Source organism: Otolemur garnettii, unplaced genomic scaffold (genome assembly GCF_000181295.1).
Source record: "Otolemur garnettii isolate 467f Iridium unplaced genomic scaffold, OtoGar3 scaffold00207, whole genome shotgun sequence".
Lineage (NCBI taxonomy): Eukaryota > Metazoa > Chordata > Mammalia > Primates > Galagidae > Otolemur > Otolemur garnettii.
In genome coordinates this window covers 1,616,880-1,637,640 of record NW_003852602.1, presented here as the reverse complement: position 1 = coordinate 1,637,640, position 20,761 = coordinate 1,616,880, and the positions used below count along the sequence as shown (strand labels likewise).

The 20,761-nt window shown below is 35.4% G+C and overlaps 1 protein-coding gene across 1 annotated transcript in view; it reads left to right on the top strand.

The window, feature by feature from the left end:
- CDH8 (cadherin 8) overlaps positions 1 to 20,761 on the top strand; it is a 377,151-nt gene that overhangs the window by 310,394 nt on the left and 45,996 nt on the right. Inside the window, exon 10 of the mRNA XM_003801316.1 lies at positions 5,343 to 5,460. Coding sequence (XP_003801364.1) covers positions 5,343 to 5,460 — 118 coding nt within the window. The remainder of the gene's footprint in view (positions 1 to 5,342; positions 5,461 to 20,761) is intronic.

Here is a 20,761-nt window from a genome sequence, read left to right as displayed (position 1 = left end):
CCCTTGCGTTTATAAATACATATGAATTTCCAAAAGGGTTTATAGGGCACTTGGAATTTGAAAGATAAAATCCCTCAGAGACAATTACATAAATACTAACACATGAGACCGAATTGGAAAAGTCGTGATCGGGAAGAATAAACAACAGGTCACATTTTCAATTTAGGAGGTAATGTTTATAATTTTAAGGAGATATCAGGAGAAACTTCTATGAAGTAGGGTCTAATAAAACATCATAAGAAGATAGTGGAAAAATCCAAACTTTGTATAGAGTTATTCTTCATGAACTGTTAGTTGGTATTGCTTTATCCAATTTAATGAAAATAAAGGTGAAGGACATGAAAAAAAAAACTGACATGAAGACAATAGAAGTTCTACAGTGGGTTTATGAAGGCACAAGTCCCAGTGTCTACACATTAGTGTTTCGGTGAGATGTAAGATCTCATCTACCTCCTCCCGTCCTATTTTCTGTGATGCTTCTACATTCCCTGTATAGCTACCTGATACATCTGAGTCAGGAGAGTTTTATGGGGAAACACTTTGAAGCAGTAGAAAATAAAAATGTTGGTGTAGTCTGGATTCCCATGTAAATTATCAGAAATATCCAGGCAATATCCTTTAAGCGGATATTAATGGTTATATTTGAACACTACCATACAATTTAAAAATAATTGGGTTATTCTGGGGATTTTGATATAATTTCTCAAATACCTATATTTTCTCCTTTCTCAGTCATCATTGCTATACTTGGACTTGTCTTGTATGTATTATTTCTATTTTTACGAACTCCTCTTTAAGGTGTTGGTTTTAACCCTACTTTGTTTTGTTTTATTTAATTATGAACAACACACTGATAATCTTATAAAAATGGAATCCATTCATATAAATATTTCATATGATATTACTTTCAAATTGGATAATGTGAGCCATATGAAGCTTATTCATCTTTTCTCAAGTTGAACATTACTGCGCTAAAAGATAGACATTAGTGTTTAGGAAAATCAGAAATAAATTGGCAGGAATAGAAGAATTAAGAGAATATCCCGATACTTATGCTGTTCTTTCTGCACTACCTTTGACCTCCTCTCCTTTTGTTTACCTCCTTTCTGTCACCTTTCAATTTGCATCGTTGTATAAAGACTTCAAGAAAAGGGAAATTAAGTTTTATCGAAGAAAGCTATAGCATGTGCTTCAATTGTAGGTAGCATGTGGGCTTTCACTGCTAAATCTTCCTATAGGATAGAAGTGCATTCCAGAGGCGTTGGAAAATATTTCAGAAGTTGCCACAGAGCAGCTGTAGTTCACCTTGTGCTCATTTCTGTGTGTGCACCTGACTGGTCAGAATCAACACCAACCTTTATACTGCTAACGCGAAGCGCCTGCACAGCAAGAGCAGATACATCATCCTTACACTCTCTCCAAACTAGGCAAAGTCCAAGCCCCAGTTTGACTGAAACACACATGCAGACAGAGTGAATGTCAACAAAGATTGGAGGATGTCTGGCATATTTTGGAGGGGAAAGGCAGGGAATTTATAATCAGACCTATCCAAGATCAGACATTATGACTCGGGTGCTGATAAGGCTCTTACTGTGCCCGTCTCAAGGCACTGTAAAGCTTAGGGGTGATGCACAAATGGGCCTGCCATCATTTATTTACTCATCCACCCATTACTTCATTTAGCCAATACTTATTAAATATAATAGTTACCAAGTGCTGGACTTTGTTCTAATGGCAGTGAAGGGGGGAAATGTCCATATATTATCAGGCCTGGCATCTAAGAACAAATCAATAAATCATTTCTACAGGAACTCATAAGAAAGGTTCTAAAAGATCCCATGATACTGCTTTGCTTGTTAACAGATCAGATCATTAGAAATGTGTTTGCTTGTTGACTGCTGGCCTTTTCACAAATTAATAATGACATTGATCCCCTACTGCTGCTAAATAATTATGGCAAATGTAAAGTACCCCAAAATCAAGTTTAATAAACTCTGTTAAAAATAATCTGAGTTAGATTTGAAATTATTGACAAGCAACGACACGTTTTCTTTAAAAGTCAGACACACAATTCTCATGTTTTCTTTTTCAGTTTCATGCTTTTGGAAAAGTTATTTGATTTCAAATCTGTTCTCAAGAAATAGAACAGAAGCTGCTTCCATCAAAATCTAAGCATGGCTCTAGAATTCATTTCCTCATCCCAACATACCAGAGATGCTTTGTTTCTTGGGTGATAACATATTTTGCCTTTAGCTTCCCTTGAAATTGAACCGATTTTACGATAAATTATCGAATGTTAGATTTTTCCATTGCATTCTAACTTTATTGGTAGAAAGAAAAATATTTAACCTGAAAGTTCGATGCAAACTCTTAAAAATCTATGATTACTCCAGATATTTTTATATTATTCCCACAAAATAATTGTCTAATTATTTGCAAAAAAACTCAGCTGAGGTTATGGCAATTCACAGTGGATACTGAGTGCATTTTCCATTTACCCTCTACTCCGTATGCTTCTGTGGGGATTCACTTCCTTGAATAAATGTGCTCTTGGTTTTTTTTTACTGTTTAATGCTAAGTGTCTTCAGAAGTTATTACATCAATAAAAATTTCAGCCTTATTAGTATGGGTATTTTAATGCATTTTAATGGCAAAATGTCCTCCAAGTGATCTCCTGGACATCTACTTTTAGATAAAATGCCAGAGCAGTGGACAGCTACATTAAAATAACCGAAAATCTTAACAATACAAAAACTTTAAAGGAATGGTGATGAGGGAGCTGGGAGCACCCATCTTTTTCCTTGGCTCAGAAGAGTTCTCAGACTGAAGTCACCTAGATGGCTTTTAAAAACAAAGCTTCGTAGGCCCTACTCTGAGACTTTTTCAGTAAACAGCCCTACAATGAGGCTCAAGAAATTGCTTGTCCAAAGAGTTCCTGGCTTAAATAAATGGTGGAAAAAAACATTCATTTCTGATGTGATGTTAGGACCAGTCTTCTGAGCTGTGGCATGGTAGGCAGTTGTACTTTGCTACAGGTAAGCGAAATTACTGCATCTTCTGTTTTAGTCATGATGATTTAGCCAAGCTGATAACTCTGATGTAGATTCCATCACCAGCATGTATTAGCCTTTTCATGCACATTGTTTAGAAGGAGAATGGATGGTAACATTTACAGGAGCTGCACCTGTTAAGTATACTAAAGGAACATGTTTCATTCTGACTGGTATCTACCCCACCATCCAAAGAAGTCCTCTTCTCATTTGTTCTCATTTTTCACATGTACTCACAGAAGTCAGGAGTTACCTCTTAAAAGTTGCACCTGGGGATGGAGACAGCTGGGTAAATGGGGGAAGTCTTGCTACATCTGCTCATAAGCAACTTCTCCCCCTCCGTTCTTTATAATTGCCTGAAACAAGGCTCTTGCCAAAGACATTTTCTTGACTTGCTAACACGAAAATCTAGCAAAACTGTTACTAAGTAAAGGGTTTCACTCACATTTTTCTGTTAAATATTTGTACATGCAGGCTGTCCTAAAGAGTCATCTATGTTTTACATCTTATACCCTTGCACTATGATTCATGTTCATTTTTGTGAAACTAGAACCTCAGGGCCTCTCTGCACTTAAATGTCATGACAAATATACTCTGTGTTTAGAACCAGTAAATATAATTGCATTCTCTCCTCATCTGATCTCCGGACTGGGTAACGTCAGAGTTGTTACACTTATCAAAAAGTGAAACACATCAATAAATAGCAATAATCCCAATAAAACCAGTAATGATGACAATGATGGCTAACATTTCATTGAACATTTACTAGAAATCAGGCATTTTGTCAAGAGATTTATAAGAATTTCAATCATTCAAAACAAACATGAGAAACATACTTTTTTCACTTTTATTTTAGGCACACATACAGAACAACTGAATTTCCCCCTCAAGTTCATGAAGGATAATACTGTGACTTTTATTGAGGACACTTAATACCAGAGTCTTTCCTCTTAATGACTACTTCATTGTCTTAACCATGAGTTACATTTGGGGCTACTTTATATTATGTTGTTAGTCTACCTAAGTACAGTTGTAACTAGTTATGATACATTGTGACCAGGTGACAAGTTCCTTAACAAAAGTCAAATAACTAAAAAGTGAGAATATGTTCCATTTTAAAAACAAAGATTTTGAAGCTGAGGAAAGTTATTTCATTTTCACTTTAAATAACATTCCTGAAATTCCTGTAAGATAGCACGTGGCTGATATAATGTAGGTTCCATCACTGATACAAATTCTGAAATGGTGCTGCTCACGCTTGTTTGAGAGGTAAATTACAAAGCAATGACGACCTTTCTCAAAAGGAACTGATCCTTTTATTTCTCTTTAATGAATTTGCAAAGTTCAATGCAACATAATTGTTTAAACCAATGTAATATATTCAGCAGCATCATTATAGTCTCTAAATTTAATAAACCTGAGAGGATTTCACTGTTAACTATTTTTAAACAGCAAACCTATTATCATAATAGAATTATAAGCTAGAATTTTTACTACGTTAACTCTTGTCCAGTATTTCACATTGAAGTAATAACAACACAAAATCATGAATATACATCATTAAGATAATTCCCTGGCATCCCAAGAAACAACTTCATCCCAATGAAACAAGCACATTCAACAGGCACCGATTCCAAGTATCTGTATCTATCCAGTTCTCTGCACAATGCTAATTCTAATCCCTATAATTTATTCATCTCAGGATACACTCCTAAGTATTGTTTGCATATGTTATCCACTAAACTTAAAAACAGTATTCACGGTTGGGAAGGAACAGATGCAACTTATCAGAAAGGTTTGTTGCAGTGATGTTTGTGCTGAGGAACACTCGATTTGGCAAACATTTGTAAACCTGATGAGAAAAATAAAGAAAGAGTTGTTAGGATTCAAGATTTAAGTCATTTACCTCCAAGATCCTCCCAAGAGCCTCACTGCAATCACTGTAACAATTCCAAATCTCATTCTAGATGCCCGTAAATACTCAAATTGGAAAGAAACCTGTAATTGCCCAGTGGAATTTTCAAATACACTTAACTTTGCTATTTCAAGCCACAGACACCAAATGGACAAAAAGGTAATGCTCTTAATTTTCATCAACTTATCAAAGCTGAGGTTTTAGAGTGATAAATTCTTCTCTTTATTCTTGGCACAAACCATCCATGACAACTTAGAAAGCTGAAAAAAGCCTTTGGGCCAAAGTAGCAGACCACAAAAGGGATATCAGTAAACTTGGTAGACAGCAGGAGCCCTCTGATATCATGAGAATCGTTGACATCACGTTTTATGTTACAGGTCATTCAAACAGTAAGCGCCATGGATAAAGACGATCCCAAAAACGGACATTATTTCTTATACAGTCTTCTTCCAGAGATGGTCAACAATCCGAATTTCACCATCAAGAAAAATGAAGGTAAATATATTACCTTTGTGCTACAGGAGAGTATAGAAATGGGAAAACAGGATGCAATTTCATAACCTAACGGGAAATAATCATTCAAATAATTTTTCTTCACCCATGAGCAGTTGAAATCCAGCTTATCAGCCTAATGGCATGGTAATTACCTCACTTCCCCTTCCCAATATTGAGACAATAGATAAGAAAGCTGTTAATGTGAAAATTAATTTTATCCCAGGGAATACCTCAATCATCTTACTTTAAAAAAAATCAAGAGAGAGTTTTAACCCCTGGGAAAGCTTCTAGGAATTTTCAGATACTGAGAAATCTGTCAGAGGAGGATCTGGTTTGCCCTTTGCAGTTGTTAAGTTTTAATTGAATGTTTACCAAGTCTGTGGGGAAAGCCTATTCTAATTTTGCCTGGTTTGTGCGTACACATTGGAGGTATTTGTTTTAAGCCTGTACCAACTTTAACACTAACAATTAGATCAGAAAATCCTTTTTGAAGGACACTTCTTATCAGTATTAATTTGGAGCTAATATGAACTGATTTATTGTTAAGTCTTTCACTCACTGAGAATATTTAATCTGTTTCATTATTTTTCAAGGCCCAGGTTAGGATTACTGTTTCTTTAAACATAATATTTACTACGTATAAAGGCCATAGATCATTTTTTTTAAATGTCCATCTAATGTCCATCTATGGTTTGTTTTTAGTTCCTAAGTTGCAATGTATTTGACAAGACTTTTTAAAACTTTATATTGGTTCAAATACAGTGAAGTCTTAGTTTTAGGTGTTTTAGAATGATTAACAACATGTAGGTAATGGTGGTTTCTGGATTTACTGTTTGATTTCTTAATGATCATTGTGTACATTGTATTTAAACAGAAGAGTAAAATTTGGCTCATGATATTGTTTGGATTATTTAATATATTCTATTTAAAGGACATAGTGCATTTTGAAAGGAAATGACATTTTATGGTGGACGTTAAATGTGTTATGATCTTGACTTTTAACATAAAGCTACCATAGTTAGTTCTTTGGGGATGCTTTCATAAATGTGGATGCATCCTAGACAAATAAGAAAGTTGTCACATAGATGTTACTTATTTAGCTGACTGCCACTATTATAGGAGACACAGTCTTATTCTTTCTTCTCAGTAACGGAGCACTCATTTTCAGTCACCTCTGACTGAGAACTCTAATCCAAGCACATTGTCTTTGTTCCTCTGTTAATACTGCCAAGATTTTTTCTTTTATCTAAGTCACATGACTACGTCTAACATAAAAGACCTCTTCAAAAAGCCCTAAAAGCCCTCTTCAAAACCCCAGACAGAACGGCAAGTGTGGTCCATGTGAGCTAATTAGTATCAGTCATTATTTTTGTATATAAAATTCTCTACAAATTTTCTGTGAAGAAATATTTTCCCATCTGGAATATTCTGAGCTCCCTGATGTTTCCTGGACATTCAGTAATTTCATGTATACGTGTGGCCCTGGAAGGCATTATATAGGTGTCGAGTGGATGGTGAGGTATTATATGGTACCACGGAAGTATAATTTTTACCTCTATTTATTTGGCCCTAACACTTTTACAGAAGATGTTTAATCCTCTGGTGAAGGAATTTCAGGTGATTTCTCTGACTTCTGAAATCAGTAGAAAGTAAAACCTCTTTCTGCCTCATCACACATTTACTAAAACTTGTACTGGAATATTTAACATCACATGCATTATCTGTCTTATTTTCAGACTATAAAATTAAAGTTAGAATTTTGATGCATCTTATAGGACTTTAATTTTATTTCTGTTTTATTAAATAAAATTAAAAAAAACAACAACAGATGACAGGTATTACAAAGGAACTTGGAAAAGAGAGAGCCCTCTGTGTCGTGAATGTTTATTTTTTGAATTTTGTTCACTTGTTTTGTAGCGGTGACTGTGCCATTTATTATTCCAACTGGGCCACTTTTTAAAGTGAAAGGGGTTTTCATATTTTGCATTTTATATTTATGTCTGAGAGGCACCATAAACAAGGACTGCCTTATGGAAACAAGGACATAACCGCTGTGATTTTGGATTTAGGATTCAAATATCCAACATCTCCTTGATAGAATAAATCATGTATCCCTCCCTTTGAATTATATATAGAAAGTTTATACTACATTTGCTTTTTCCTACATCAGAAATTCATGAATTTGACTCCACAGACCACTACTTCTTTGAAATCTTGACAGTTATCATGAAAATAGAAAAAAATAATTCATTCCTTCCTAATATGCCGAAACAATTAAAGTAGTAAAAAGAAGTTGTCAAATTAAAAATGCTGGAGGTATATATAAGAAGGCAGGTAGATAGATGATACATAGACAGGTGTTTTGTGAGCTCATTGCCAATTCATTGTTAATGATGACAGGATATAAAAATTACCAGGAAAAAATCAAACTATTCAACATTATTTACTTTCAAACTATGCTGTATTTTATGTTAGGAAAATGGAGAGGTAGAATTAAATGGCATAAATGTATTTAAAATAATTTTTTTCTTCTTAAAATGGACTTCAGAATGGTCCATGGCTGCTGTTTCTCTACTGAGTATTATCAGTTACAAGTTCAAGCCCACTTGAACTTGTTAAAATTCTGAGATAGCTAATATTACTATATTTAAATCCATAATTGATGAATAACTTTCTGTCCTATCTCATTTGATCCTTTAAGGGAGATTCTTTCAGTATTCAGCATTTTCTAATGAACTTGCAGCCTTATCTTTCAATTTGAAATTATTACGATCTTTCTTGTCTCTGATGTAGATTGGGCCTAATGCAATTTCTACCAGCGAATTCATAATCAAAGACAAAATGAGATAGAACATTAGCTCTCTCTTGTCACGGTTGAATGATTTCACAAATAATTCTCCTAAATATGTGACAATTATATTTCTGCCAGAATAAGAAAACAACCTTCAATAGTGATACAGGTGGACGTAAGGATCAAAAATGTGGGGAGCTGTTTAACATCATGTATACATACCAAAGAAAAATAGCTTCTTAAATTTTCTGTATGATCCATTTTCATCTTCCATAGAATTGGGTGAATTTATAACTGGAAAGTTTTGTTGACCACATTTTAGTATTGGCATCTATTCTAACCATGGAAATGGAAAATACTAAACAATTAAATATAACGAGACAGGGAAAATAAATGAGCTTTTTACAGATAATGAAATATCTTGCTTTTAGGAAGTTCGAGGTCTACAAAAACCTCTTCTACAGCCTGTACACAGTAGGTAAAAATATTTATGGGAATTGCCAGAGCACAGGCTGGTAAAATGAGAATCTTCATGGTTTATGCTAAAATATATATAGTTTTTGAGACAGAGTCTCACTCTGTTGCTGTTTGTAGAGTGCCATGGCATCATAGATCCCAGAAACCTCAAACTTGTGGGCTCAAGGCAATGCTTTCACCTCAGCCTCCTGAGTAGCTGGGATTATGGGCACCCACCACAATGCTTGGCTATTTTTTTTTTTTTTTAAGAAACAGGGTCTTACTCTTGCTCAGGCTGATCTTGACCTCTTGAGCTCAAGCAATCTACTTACCTTGGCCTCCCAGAGTGCTGGGATTATAGGCATGAGCCACTGTGCCTGGCTTATACAAAACATTTAAATAATGTGAAATGAAAAAAAATAATAAAGCTCTGCTTTCTAAGAGAACCTGTGGGAAGAAGAGAAATAAACAGTGAACTTGGACTTTGTTATGTTTAAGAAAAGACAGAAGGGAAATCATAGTACCTGATGATACTGATTTTTTTTCTTCTTGATAGCTCCTCATTGACTGAAATCTTATTGATGAAAAGCTCACTTTAAAGGCATAATTTTGATTTATCTTGAATAAAGTAGATGTGGACTGCACTTTGGAATAACCATACCTTGCAGTATGTCATTGTCCATTGTTCCCTTTGTAGACTATAATTCATACTTGTGTGAGGCTTTTTCATTTCTACTGATGGGCCTAATTCCTATAGTATATGATTTATCACCTTTTATCTTTTACCAGTTTCCATTGTGAGAATGCTCTGACTATAGCAAATTATTTTAAGCCTCAGTTTCCTTATTTGTAAAACCATGATAGTAAACTTGCCCCATAGGTGTGCTAAAATGGTTTCGTGTAACTGAAGATTTAGTTCTTAGCATACTGGTCAGCTAGCACATAGAGAAGCACTCATCACTAACTGAGCCAGGATTTTCTTCATATGAATTCAATAATTCTTAACTTCTCAACCAGGTCTCTTTGCAACATTAACTCTCCTGATACGTCTATATGTATTTTTTATGTTGTGCAATAATTTTGAAAGTGGCTTCATCGGTATTTGGCAAAAAACCGACCCTCACTAAAATGCATTGCAAGAAATCTGCTTATGTAGTACTATAATGTACTGTGTACTGGAGCCTAAAGGAAATTAAAAATAGACAAAAAAAAAAAAAAAAAGAAATAGAGGAGAAGGAGGAAGAGGAGGAGGAATGGAGAGACTACAAAAATATTTACCAACCACAGAAATAACTGCAGGATTCTTGGATCTGGTTTTGAATATGAAGATTTTTTTTTTCTACTTTGTATACTACACTTGCCAAAATGAAATTCAGGGTTTTCCACACAATAGCTAGCACCATCTCCCAACCTGTGAGGATCACTTTTAATTCTAACACATCAGGTTGTTTCACATTGACTCAAACCTCAAGTCTTTCCTCAGCCAACATACATATTGTGTGGGAACTGTTTTGCATAGGCTGGAAAATTACAGGCAGCCTTCCTTTGCACTTTCACTGTCAGCTTATCTCAGACGCCTCTTGTCACAAAATCAAAATTTACTGCCTGAAAGTGGATTTCCCTGATCCTAAGCCAGCCAGGGCCGACCCTCCTTCTTCTCTCCAGCTGAATCCTCCTATTAATAAATGTCTCACTTGTACTCAGGATGCAGATGTCAAGGCAGACAGAGTTCTCTCCTCTACCTTGAGCCAGCTGTACCTATCCAGACTAACTTTTAACCTGAAAGCGCAGTCCTGTTGATTCACACAGCAAAGAGTGTCCCCTTGCTAACCCACCTGTCTACTTTCTGGCAACCCTTTAAATTCTCCCATACCTTTGGGCTGTTTTGAAGCTCAGAGAGGGTTTTCAGACGAAAAAAACAAACAAAAAAAGCATTTCTTTCCTTAAGTGGCCTTTACAAAAGAGTCCTTACCTCCACTAATGCGGGTTCATTATCATTGGGTTTCCCAGGCAAAAACTGTGTACTTGTGTCAGTGTGATAATGATTACCTATAGATGTTTCGGGAATGGTGGTGTTGACTATCCCGCTCTCACAGTGGACTTTTCTACAATACGATACACAGCACTGAACTCTGAGTGAAGTGCCTTACCTAGAAGTCATCTGCTTTTACCCATATGACGTATGGTCTTTTTCCTCAATGTTGAATCATAAAAGGTAGCACTCAATTTGCATGGAACAGGAGGATCCCACATATGTAGAATAGCATTGCGCACATATGATCCAAAAAGGCTTCTGCTTCAGTAATCCATAATTTATTGTTTATGCTTCCAGCAATATGCTGTTGATAAAAAGCCATTTATGTTTCATTTTGTTGCCTAAACTGCAATTAAGGACAATATAAAAAGCTAAGAAAAATAGTTAACAGATCTGTACTTCTGTTTTCTAAGCTGTATATAACTGTGTAGTTAGTTTCAGAAAACAAGATTTTCTTTGTTTAAGCAGTTTTCATGCAACTCTTGTTATTTTGTAGTCTCCATAGTTTTTTTTTTTTTTTTAATCTAACTCATAATGCACGGAAACCTTCAAAAGTGAATAGTTTCTTTTTGAAATGTTGAAAATTCAAAGGTTATTTTTCTGGTCAGACATAGTGCTACCTTTAGTATTTATTGTCCAATGTATTTTATGGGAGATGACTTAATTCTGAGATTACTACTAGGGTATATGCAGTTATATCACATAGATTTATAAGTGTGGTTGTCATAATTCTATTTGAGTAGTGAATTGCATCAGACCTTCCCTGTCAATTTGCTAGCAGTCATTTCTGGTTCTTACCAAAAAATCTAATTCTGAAGATCTTTGAAAGAGAAAAACCAAAATAATAAATTGATGCATGCTTCATTATCTTAAAGTTATGTTAGTTATGTTAAAGATGTGTTAGCACATAACACTTTTCTACTGAGAATTTTCCTTGGTGAGACTTTAGCTCTAAATCCTTACATAGAAAAATAAAGGGATCAATTGAAATAAGGATAAATATAAAGAATCTGTTAGAGAAATATTTTCATTCTGCCAGTTTCACGTACCACTTTGTTGTCTGTGCTACAACGATTGCTATTTACTGATTTATTGTCTATTTACAAGCATCAAAATAGGTCTTGGGCTCTTGTGGGTATCAAACAAACACAACTGCCCTTTGGAAAGCACAACCAAATATTAAAATTGGATGTGAAAGCAAATGAACTGTCAGTCTATGCAAATTCTCCTTTTCTAAAGAAAAAAAAAAGTATTAAATGTAGTTGATGATCATTTCGTCTCCTTTCATCACAGAAGTTTGCATTTTGAATTAATTTGAGCATTTTATAGACACAACATTAGGCATACATGACATTCTGTCTGGGGATGTGACCTGAATAACACCCCCCAAGTACTTCAGATCCCTCAGATTGTCAAAGAAGTGGATGGAAAATGCAGAGAAGTAATTTTGAGACAGTGAAGGGGGCACTCCACACAGATGAGCGTTAACATAGGTGACTGGGGATGAATTAGAATGAAAGCTAAGGGAGCGACTCTGTGCACTACGGAACGGCAAAGGCTTCACTCAGGGACACTCAGGTTGGAAATCTAGCTCTACTGATTATGATCTGTGAGCACTTACAAAATAGCTACATAATCGAAATGTTATCTGAAAAATGGAAATAATATGTACTCCATGTTGTTTCAATAATAGAACCTTAATTTAATTAAAAATGGTACTGTGCTAAGTTCATTGTCTGGCAAATTAGGGATAATCAATATCAGTTTCCTTCCCCTCTGCTTCTACAATTTTATGAGCCTTCTGAATCTCATTCATTCACCAAGTATAACAAATTAAAATATTTATAAGGGACCTGAAGTGGGTATTTGGGAGATAACTAACAATATATTATTTCAAGGTCACCTGCCTGGTGGACCAGTGATTGAACCTGTTGGCAGATTCCCCATGAGTAAAGCAAATAGAAAGAAGGAATGGGAGATAGGATTGTATGAGTAATTTAAGTTCACTGAATATAAACCTTGTTAGAGTCACATAACTAAAGAAAAAACGTGAAGAGTGCTCAAAATGTATAGGTTTTTATAGAGCTAGAAATATCATACAACTCTTCACATACTGGTGACTGGAATAGTTAAGAGTTGATAGAATGACAGAATTTTAGAGCTAGGAGTATCAGAGTAAATAGCTCATGCAGCTATTAGATGTGTAGAACTTCTAATGTGCATTTTTATTTAAAGAAACAATAACGGGGCTATGAGTGGGAGCGTCTACCTTCTCCACTGTATTTTCCGTCATTTTCTCCCTTCTTATACACCCCTTGCTGCCTTTGGTTTGAACATGCCAAGCTAGTTATGCTTCTGAACCCTCCTCTCCATCCCCACTGTCTATTTCCTCCCGCTTCTGTCTAACTAGGTTTTAGTCATTCATAATAACTCAGGCCAAAGTCCCCCTCATTGGTAAGCAGAGCGAGTGGGTGGCTAACAGTTACTGGGAAGTTTGTTCTCTTTGCTTTTCTGTGCGGGACAGTGTGGTAACTGCTGAGACAGATGCTTGAATCAAGGAACATCTCTCTGTCCTCCGAGGTTATTAATAATGACCCTTATCTTTATTCCCTCATCCTTTCACTGAATACCTATTTATTTAGTGTCTACCATGTACCAGGCTCTATCCTGGGAATTGGAAACAAAGCAGTGAAGAAAATAGAAGCTGTCCTTTCCATCCGGTATGGTGTATTTCTCCTCTCCTCAGGACTCAGTTTTATGCCAATTTGCATTCTCAGAAAGAAAAATAAAATTTACTACAATTTTTTGTCACGTAATGGAAAAATTCACATGCTGCCCTGCACAAAACTATGATTTGGGAGGTTTGGATCATACATTCTAAGTTCTGTTTTATTATAATCAAAGTTCCCTCTTAGACCTTACCCAGTTTGTGAACTTGGACATTCATAAAAAAGAGTTAAGTTTTCATGGATCCCATCAGTCCCACCCTTAGGAAGCATTTGGCAGGTCAGAGTGGTGATGGGCTTCTGCAATCATGGACAGCTAATTCTCCCTCTGAATTCTAATTTGGCACTCTCATTATGTTTTAATTCAGATGAGGTATGTTGACTGATACTGTGCAATGTATTTACCCTTGCGGGGTCAAAGCCTATCAGTGAGGCCTTTCCAAACACACAGTGACCCATGGATCCACTGTAATTTTCAGTACAGCACTACCAGTGAGCTGGAGCTGATGACTCCATTTTGCGGGCTTTGTTAGAACCTATTATAGCTTCAAGGCAAGATTCGTTATTTATAGTTCATACGTTTTCCAGCTCTTATGACTGGTTCAGATACTTGCCAGTTAACACAGATTTTTAACTAAGTGTGTATGTTTACTGAGGCCTCCTGGAAACCAGAGCATGGTATTGTGCTGATTCCTGGCCATGACACTGGGTTCACATTCTATCTGCTGCCTCTTCTGCCTGTTCCCTAAGACGCCACCAAAATGAATGTACGGATGCACATTGTAGGGGAAGATAGTAATTGTTGTCCTTGGACCTCTCTGGGTTATTCATTGCCTTTGCTTTCATGCTGGTAGATTGCCTACTAGAATTTCCTCCCTCTATTGCTCCAGTATATTATTCCCAACCTTTTGAGGCTGTTTATCTTAGGATGATCTGAAAACAAGGTGATCCTGGACCTGGTATGCGGAACACAATCATCCTTCTCTGAATTTCCTTCTTTTGCTTGGCCAGTCACTGCTAGTTCCATCAAGGTCACACTGTGATTTACTTCTCTTCCCTGAACTTCTGTTTCCTCTTGTACAAAATGAATGGGCTCATGCTGGGGATCTAAAGTCTCATCTGTACTAACATACCAAGTGTGCAAACATGATATCAGAAGAAATATCACAGATTTTGTAATAAGACAAATCCTGGGTCGGTCTACTAATTAATGGGGATGGGACTTTGGACCAGGCTTTTAAAGTTTTACAACAGACTCTATGTGTTTGAAAATGTCAAAACAAAATTGCTGCTATAAACAAATGAAAGAATGTAGGATAAATGCCAAGGGATGTACCTGTCATTTATATGGTGCTTTATGTACTTTTTGTCTTTTGTAATCAATCTCTAAAAGAAATAATGCATGTGCAAGTGATCTTTATGCAGAAGTTATTGCATAAAATCTCTACCATATTAAAATATTGAATTATTAAAAGATATACCTCAACAACATTATAACTTCTCTTTCTCAGTATTTTTGGACAGAATTCTAGAAATATTAAGAAATAAATTATTCTCATAAATTAAGAGGACTCAATAAACATAGGACAAATGTTTTTAATAGTTCAAAATTTTTTAGTGTTGTGTAAATTGTAAGGCCGGGGACAAGGAAATATAAGAATGTTATGAAGTTATTTAATTATTTGATTCAGTTTTGATTTATCAGAAAGCTCTCCCAGAAAGGAACAGCTTTTATCTTTTAAAGATGTAGGTTGACTATGTTATGGGATGTACCAGTACATGGTTTACTTGAAGTAGACATAGGGAATGAGAAAAAAAAAATGTGGAACATAGACAAGAGCAATGAAATATTTTATAGAAATCCATAAACTCTATGATCATAACACTGTTTGACACACATAAGAAAATTAATGTGGTGTTTCCTAGTTTTGGGCTGTTATCTCCATCCTCTCAATGTTTTTAGCAAGATAACAAATGTGTTCTACACAATTCAGGGGCTTTTAAAGACAGACACACACGTGGTTTAGCAATGTGATTGGGAAGTATATTGATATAAGTGCATATTATGTAAATCAGTAATATTTATAAAAATATTTTTTCAGTACAGAGTTTCAAGTATTAAGAAATAAGATTGATTGTATTCTGAAGCATATATTCTAAGTAAAGATGAAACTTGCCTTTGCTATAAATGTTGCCAGGTTAAAGTTCTACGAAGAAAGTTTTAGCATGGCTAAGAGAAAACTATCTAAAATTCACTATTTTTTTCCAAAGAAAGAAAACTGAAGTGTGTGCAGGTGATTGTATAAAGTTCACATTTTGATTGGGTATGTCAGAACTGAGATGAAAAACTGTCCCTCTCTATTATCTCTATTATAAGTTTTCTGCCTCCCTAAAATAAATGTATGCATTCTAGATGGATATTTAGTTTTATAAGAATTTTTTGTTTCCAAGGTATAATCCAGCTAACATTTCATGTCATAGGTATATAATGGGTTTACTTTTTTCTCAATAACTTTTATTGAGAAATATACAATTATAAAGATCAAGAAGTGTGCTTATTTATCTATGTAGGATTTTATTTGGAAATTTTGTGGTTTTGAGACAAAACCTATTACTCTAAATAGGTTACATATCAAATTGTAAGCAAAATAAATGGCTAAAATTTATTGAGTACCTATTTAATTCACACGAATTTCATGTATTTATCTATCTCTTTGTATACGTATTTAGGATGAGTCTGATTATTTTACAGATGAGGAAACTGAAGCTCTGATATGACGTGTGACTTGCCAGGCATAGAATGTGGCTACCCAGCTGTTAGAAATCCCTTCTTATCAGTAGCCCACACAGTTTTATAAAACTTTCCAGGGTATTTCTGGAACATTTGCTCAGTAAAACTATTTAAATTTTATTTTACCATTTTTATAAGCTGTTATTCCGTTTTGTAAATTATAGAAAATCAGAAACCAAAGCTAAATATTGGAGAAGACTGTTAAGGTATTAGTTGGGGGAAAACCTGATAATATTACAAAAGAAGACAAAAACAATCAAAATGATTTATTGCAGGCATTATAGGCCTAGAACACAAAACAATGATTATGCCTACTGTATAGTGAGTACCTACAACGCAGTTACCATATTTTAGATTGTGTCTGACCCCCATGATTGTCTTTGCTATTCATTATAAGAATATTGAGTCATTGTGAAGGAAACTAAACTATTGTGTAGTTTTTCATATTTAGGAAAACTATAATAACTGCTGTATTGAGCTAATACAAGAGTCATTATAGACCTGATTCAACCAACCTTGCACATCTTTCCAGTCCAAATTTAATGACTATATAGAAAGATATGAAAAGTTATATATATATGTATGTATTCTATATCTATCTATCTATCTATATATGTATAGATAGAAAATTTTTAAAAAGTAAGCCATAAAAACTGAGACTGACAAACAACATATTGCCAAAATCTGGAAAGACTTTCAATTAATTACAATGTTGAAATGTCTGGATTAAAAATGCTAGCAATAGCAATAACAATTCCCCACCAAAAATAACCTGTCACATATGGAGGAAAAGTACCTGCCATAAAGTTGAGTGTAGTGGCCCTTTGGTGAAAAACAAAATGTATATCTATCATAAAAATTAAATACAAATCTATATGGGTATACATTTTTTTTTTTCTGCTGTTTTTGGCCAGGGCTGGATTTGAATCCGCCACCTCCAGGCATATGGGGCTGGCGTCCTATGCCTTTGAGTCACAAGTGCCACCTATGGGTACACCTTTTACTCTTTCCATATCTCCAAATTGATTAGACTCACAGAAATAAATTGGAATGAAGATGTCTTGTGAATAGTACTGAAAATTTGCAAGAGATAACCATCACTTAATTTTAACCATATACATTTTTTAATGTTTTATTCTATTTTAATGATCATGCATAATCAAATGTATACAATACATTAAGACAAGGAGAACACTGATAATTAATTAGCACTTAAGTAGTAAATCAATAATGTGATTTTTAAATTTTTTTAAATCAAAGTAAAAAAACACATCTCTGGAAAAAAAGGCTACAATGAATGAAATATAAAGAGAAAGCACTTAGACATATACTGTCTGGAAATTGGGATTTTGTAGCTTAGTGATTCCATATAAATAATAATTATACACATTTCAGTAATATGATGTGAAATTTAAATGATTTAATGTTGGGAACACTGAAATAGAAGATCCCTGACCCAGATCACTGTTCGTTGTCTCTCAACAGCTCTAGGATACTCTGTTCATGTAGAACAAGGCAGGAACTTCTCAGGGTACTGGAATCACATGTCAAGTGAACTGTTTCTGAGTGGGCTAGGTCACTCATAGAAACCGTATTACACTAGTATGTTATCATTGCTTTTTCCTGATCCAAAGCTTAAATTTTTATCTCACTTTTTCCCTTTGTTTTGCTTTTCTAATTTTTAACTGACACATAATAATTGTATATATTTATAGGGTACAGCACGATGTTTTGATACACATATACAATGTGTAATGGTCAGATCACAATAATTAGCAAATCTATCACCTAAAACATTCATTATTTCTTTGTGTTTGGAATATTAAAAACAAGCTCTTCTAGCTATTTAAAATATATAATAATTTTTTGTTGATTTAATCATCCTATAACGCTATTACATATAAAATATTATTATGATGCGAGAAGTTATTCCTCCTATATAGCTCTGCTTTTGTATCTGTTAATCAGACTATAGCTATTTGGAGGAATTAGGGAAAGCCTGGGCTGTCACAGCTGTGATCCTTTTATGTGTGATCCCCTTTGCCTTAACCCATCCCCACCATTATTCTACTCTCTACTTCCATGAGATCAAAACAAATTTTTTTTTAGATTCCACATTTCAGAACTTTCCTACACTTTTGATTAGACTATAAATTACTATAACCATTCTGGAAAACAGTATGGAGGTTTCCCCAAAAACTAAAAATAGAAATACCATGTGATCCAGCCATCCCAGTCCTGGGAAGCCGACATGTCAAAGGCATATCTGCACTCCCATGTTTATTGGGGCACTATTCACAATAGCCAAGATATGGATTCAATTTCACCCTTTAAAACTTTCATTAAACACAAGGTACTGTTAATGAGAAGCACTATTAATTTAAGTTCAACTGAGAAAGAAATAATGTTTCACTAAAAATTTCACAAATACGCCAGCCAGGGTGGCTCACGCCTGTAATCCCAGAACTTGGGAGGTTGAGGTAGATGGATAGCCTGAGCTCATGAGTTTAAGACTAGTCCGAGCAAGAGCAAGACCTTGTCTCTAAAACATAGCCTGGCATTGTGGTGGGTGTCTGTAGTACCAGCCTCTTGGGAGGCTGAGGCAAGAGGTTCACTTGAACCCAAGAGTTTGAGTTTGCTGTGAGCTAAGACACCACAGCGCTCTATTGAGGGTGACCAAATGAGACTCTGTCTCAAAAAATAAATAAATAAATTAATTAATTAATTTGACAAATACAGTACTTTGTGAGCTCTAAGACACATTCTTATTTTAAGAATATTAAAAAATGAAAGGGAAAATTTGTGTACTTTAGACTCAATTAAATATACTGTTCCAATTAATAAAGCCATTAACTTATGCAGAAAAAGAATAATAACCTCAATATAAGAATAATGCTGGTGAGGAGTCTGCAATGTATATTGACTGCAGTTAGAATATCAACAAGACTAAAAAGAAGCACATTGCAAAAGCAGCCAATGTTTGGGTTATATTTGCTTGCTAATTACTTAAATGCAGTGTCCTTAAATTGCTTGTACATGTCTCTCAAAGCGCAATATCTGATGTTGAAATTGCAAAGTGAGAATTTAAAGTCTAAATTTTGTCTGTACAAGATTCTCCTGGAAATGTCTTATTAGCTTGTGTGCTAGGTCTTGTTTTTGAGAAAAGAATGTGAAGTTTTAGCATCAAAACCTTCTCTTATTAGGGCCCTTCCTTCTCAGAAGGCTGATGAGAATGTGTTTTGGTACATGGGCTTTTCCTTAGAAGGGAAAAGATGAAAGGAGTGAATAAGATGTCCAGGAAGTCATAAATTCTATCGGGAGATCCAGTGTAACTCAGGAAATGGAGGCTAAAACTTGCTTGTGGAAATTAAGCAGACAGAGTTCATAATTTACTGGTTAATTCCTGGGTCCCTGCCAGCTTCACTATTTTAGATCTATTAGTTGTTGGGCTTACAGAAGCAAGGGCAGGCACACTACAGGGGGTCTGAGCTTTTGGTATATGGAACACATTAGTTTGTTCTCTTAGAGATCTGAAGTGGGGCAGGTTAGGGTGCAGAGAAAAATTGGAGGAACTGGGGAAGTCATGGGCTGCCACAGCTGTGATTCTACTCTCTGTGATCCCACACAATTCTTGTCTTTCTTAGTCTTCTAACATATAAAAGACTCCCAGAGGCAACAGTGATGAAAGTGAGCAGAGACAATCTCACAAGGCGAGGAATCATTTCCCACTGTCTCCGGGCTCCATCACTCACTCACTGATCTTTGAATGGCTACTCCATCTCTCAGCCTTAGTCTTCTCCGAAAATGGACACATGCAGGCATATCTTACAGTGTTACAAAGAAAATAACCCAAATAATTAAGCATGGGTTCAAAGAGAAGATCAGTGAATGGTGAATGCATTTAATGTAACTTCACACAAAAGAGCTTTCTCTTATACATAGAAAACTCAACGGAGAGAGTAAATGCATCATAGAACTAACTTGCTTAAGTGGTAGAAAAATCTCACAAAAACTATTTTTACTCTAAAGGGAAATGGATCCAACTAACAAGAGTTCAGAGTTTAAATGGCTTGTCTACCAGCCAGATGCAGGTGTCTCAAGAATGTTGTATGACCCTGTCTTTTCCTGTTCTTTTACTTTCTTGGTGCTGGCTTATCTACCCTGCATATTTTCTTTACAAAGTTGGGAAAAAACAAGCAAGCAAATAAACAACAAATCCTTTTGGAAGCAGCAGACCTCTCTGGATTTCACAGCTTGGAATTTTTGATTGAGAGATGGTCTCTATCCCAAGTTCCATATCAATTCCTAGAAAAAGGCTCATGTTTGGTTAAGGCAGTGCCCATGTGACCCAACTAGGCCATTCTCTGTCTTTATGGGGGTGAAATGTTCTGAGAGCAGGCTCGGCGCCTATAGCTCAACGGGCTAAAGCACCAGCCACATACACCTAAGGTGGCGGGTTCGAATCCCCAGCCCAGACCCGCCAAACAACAATGACGGCTGCA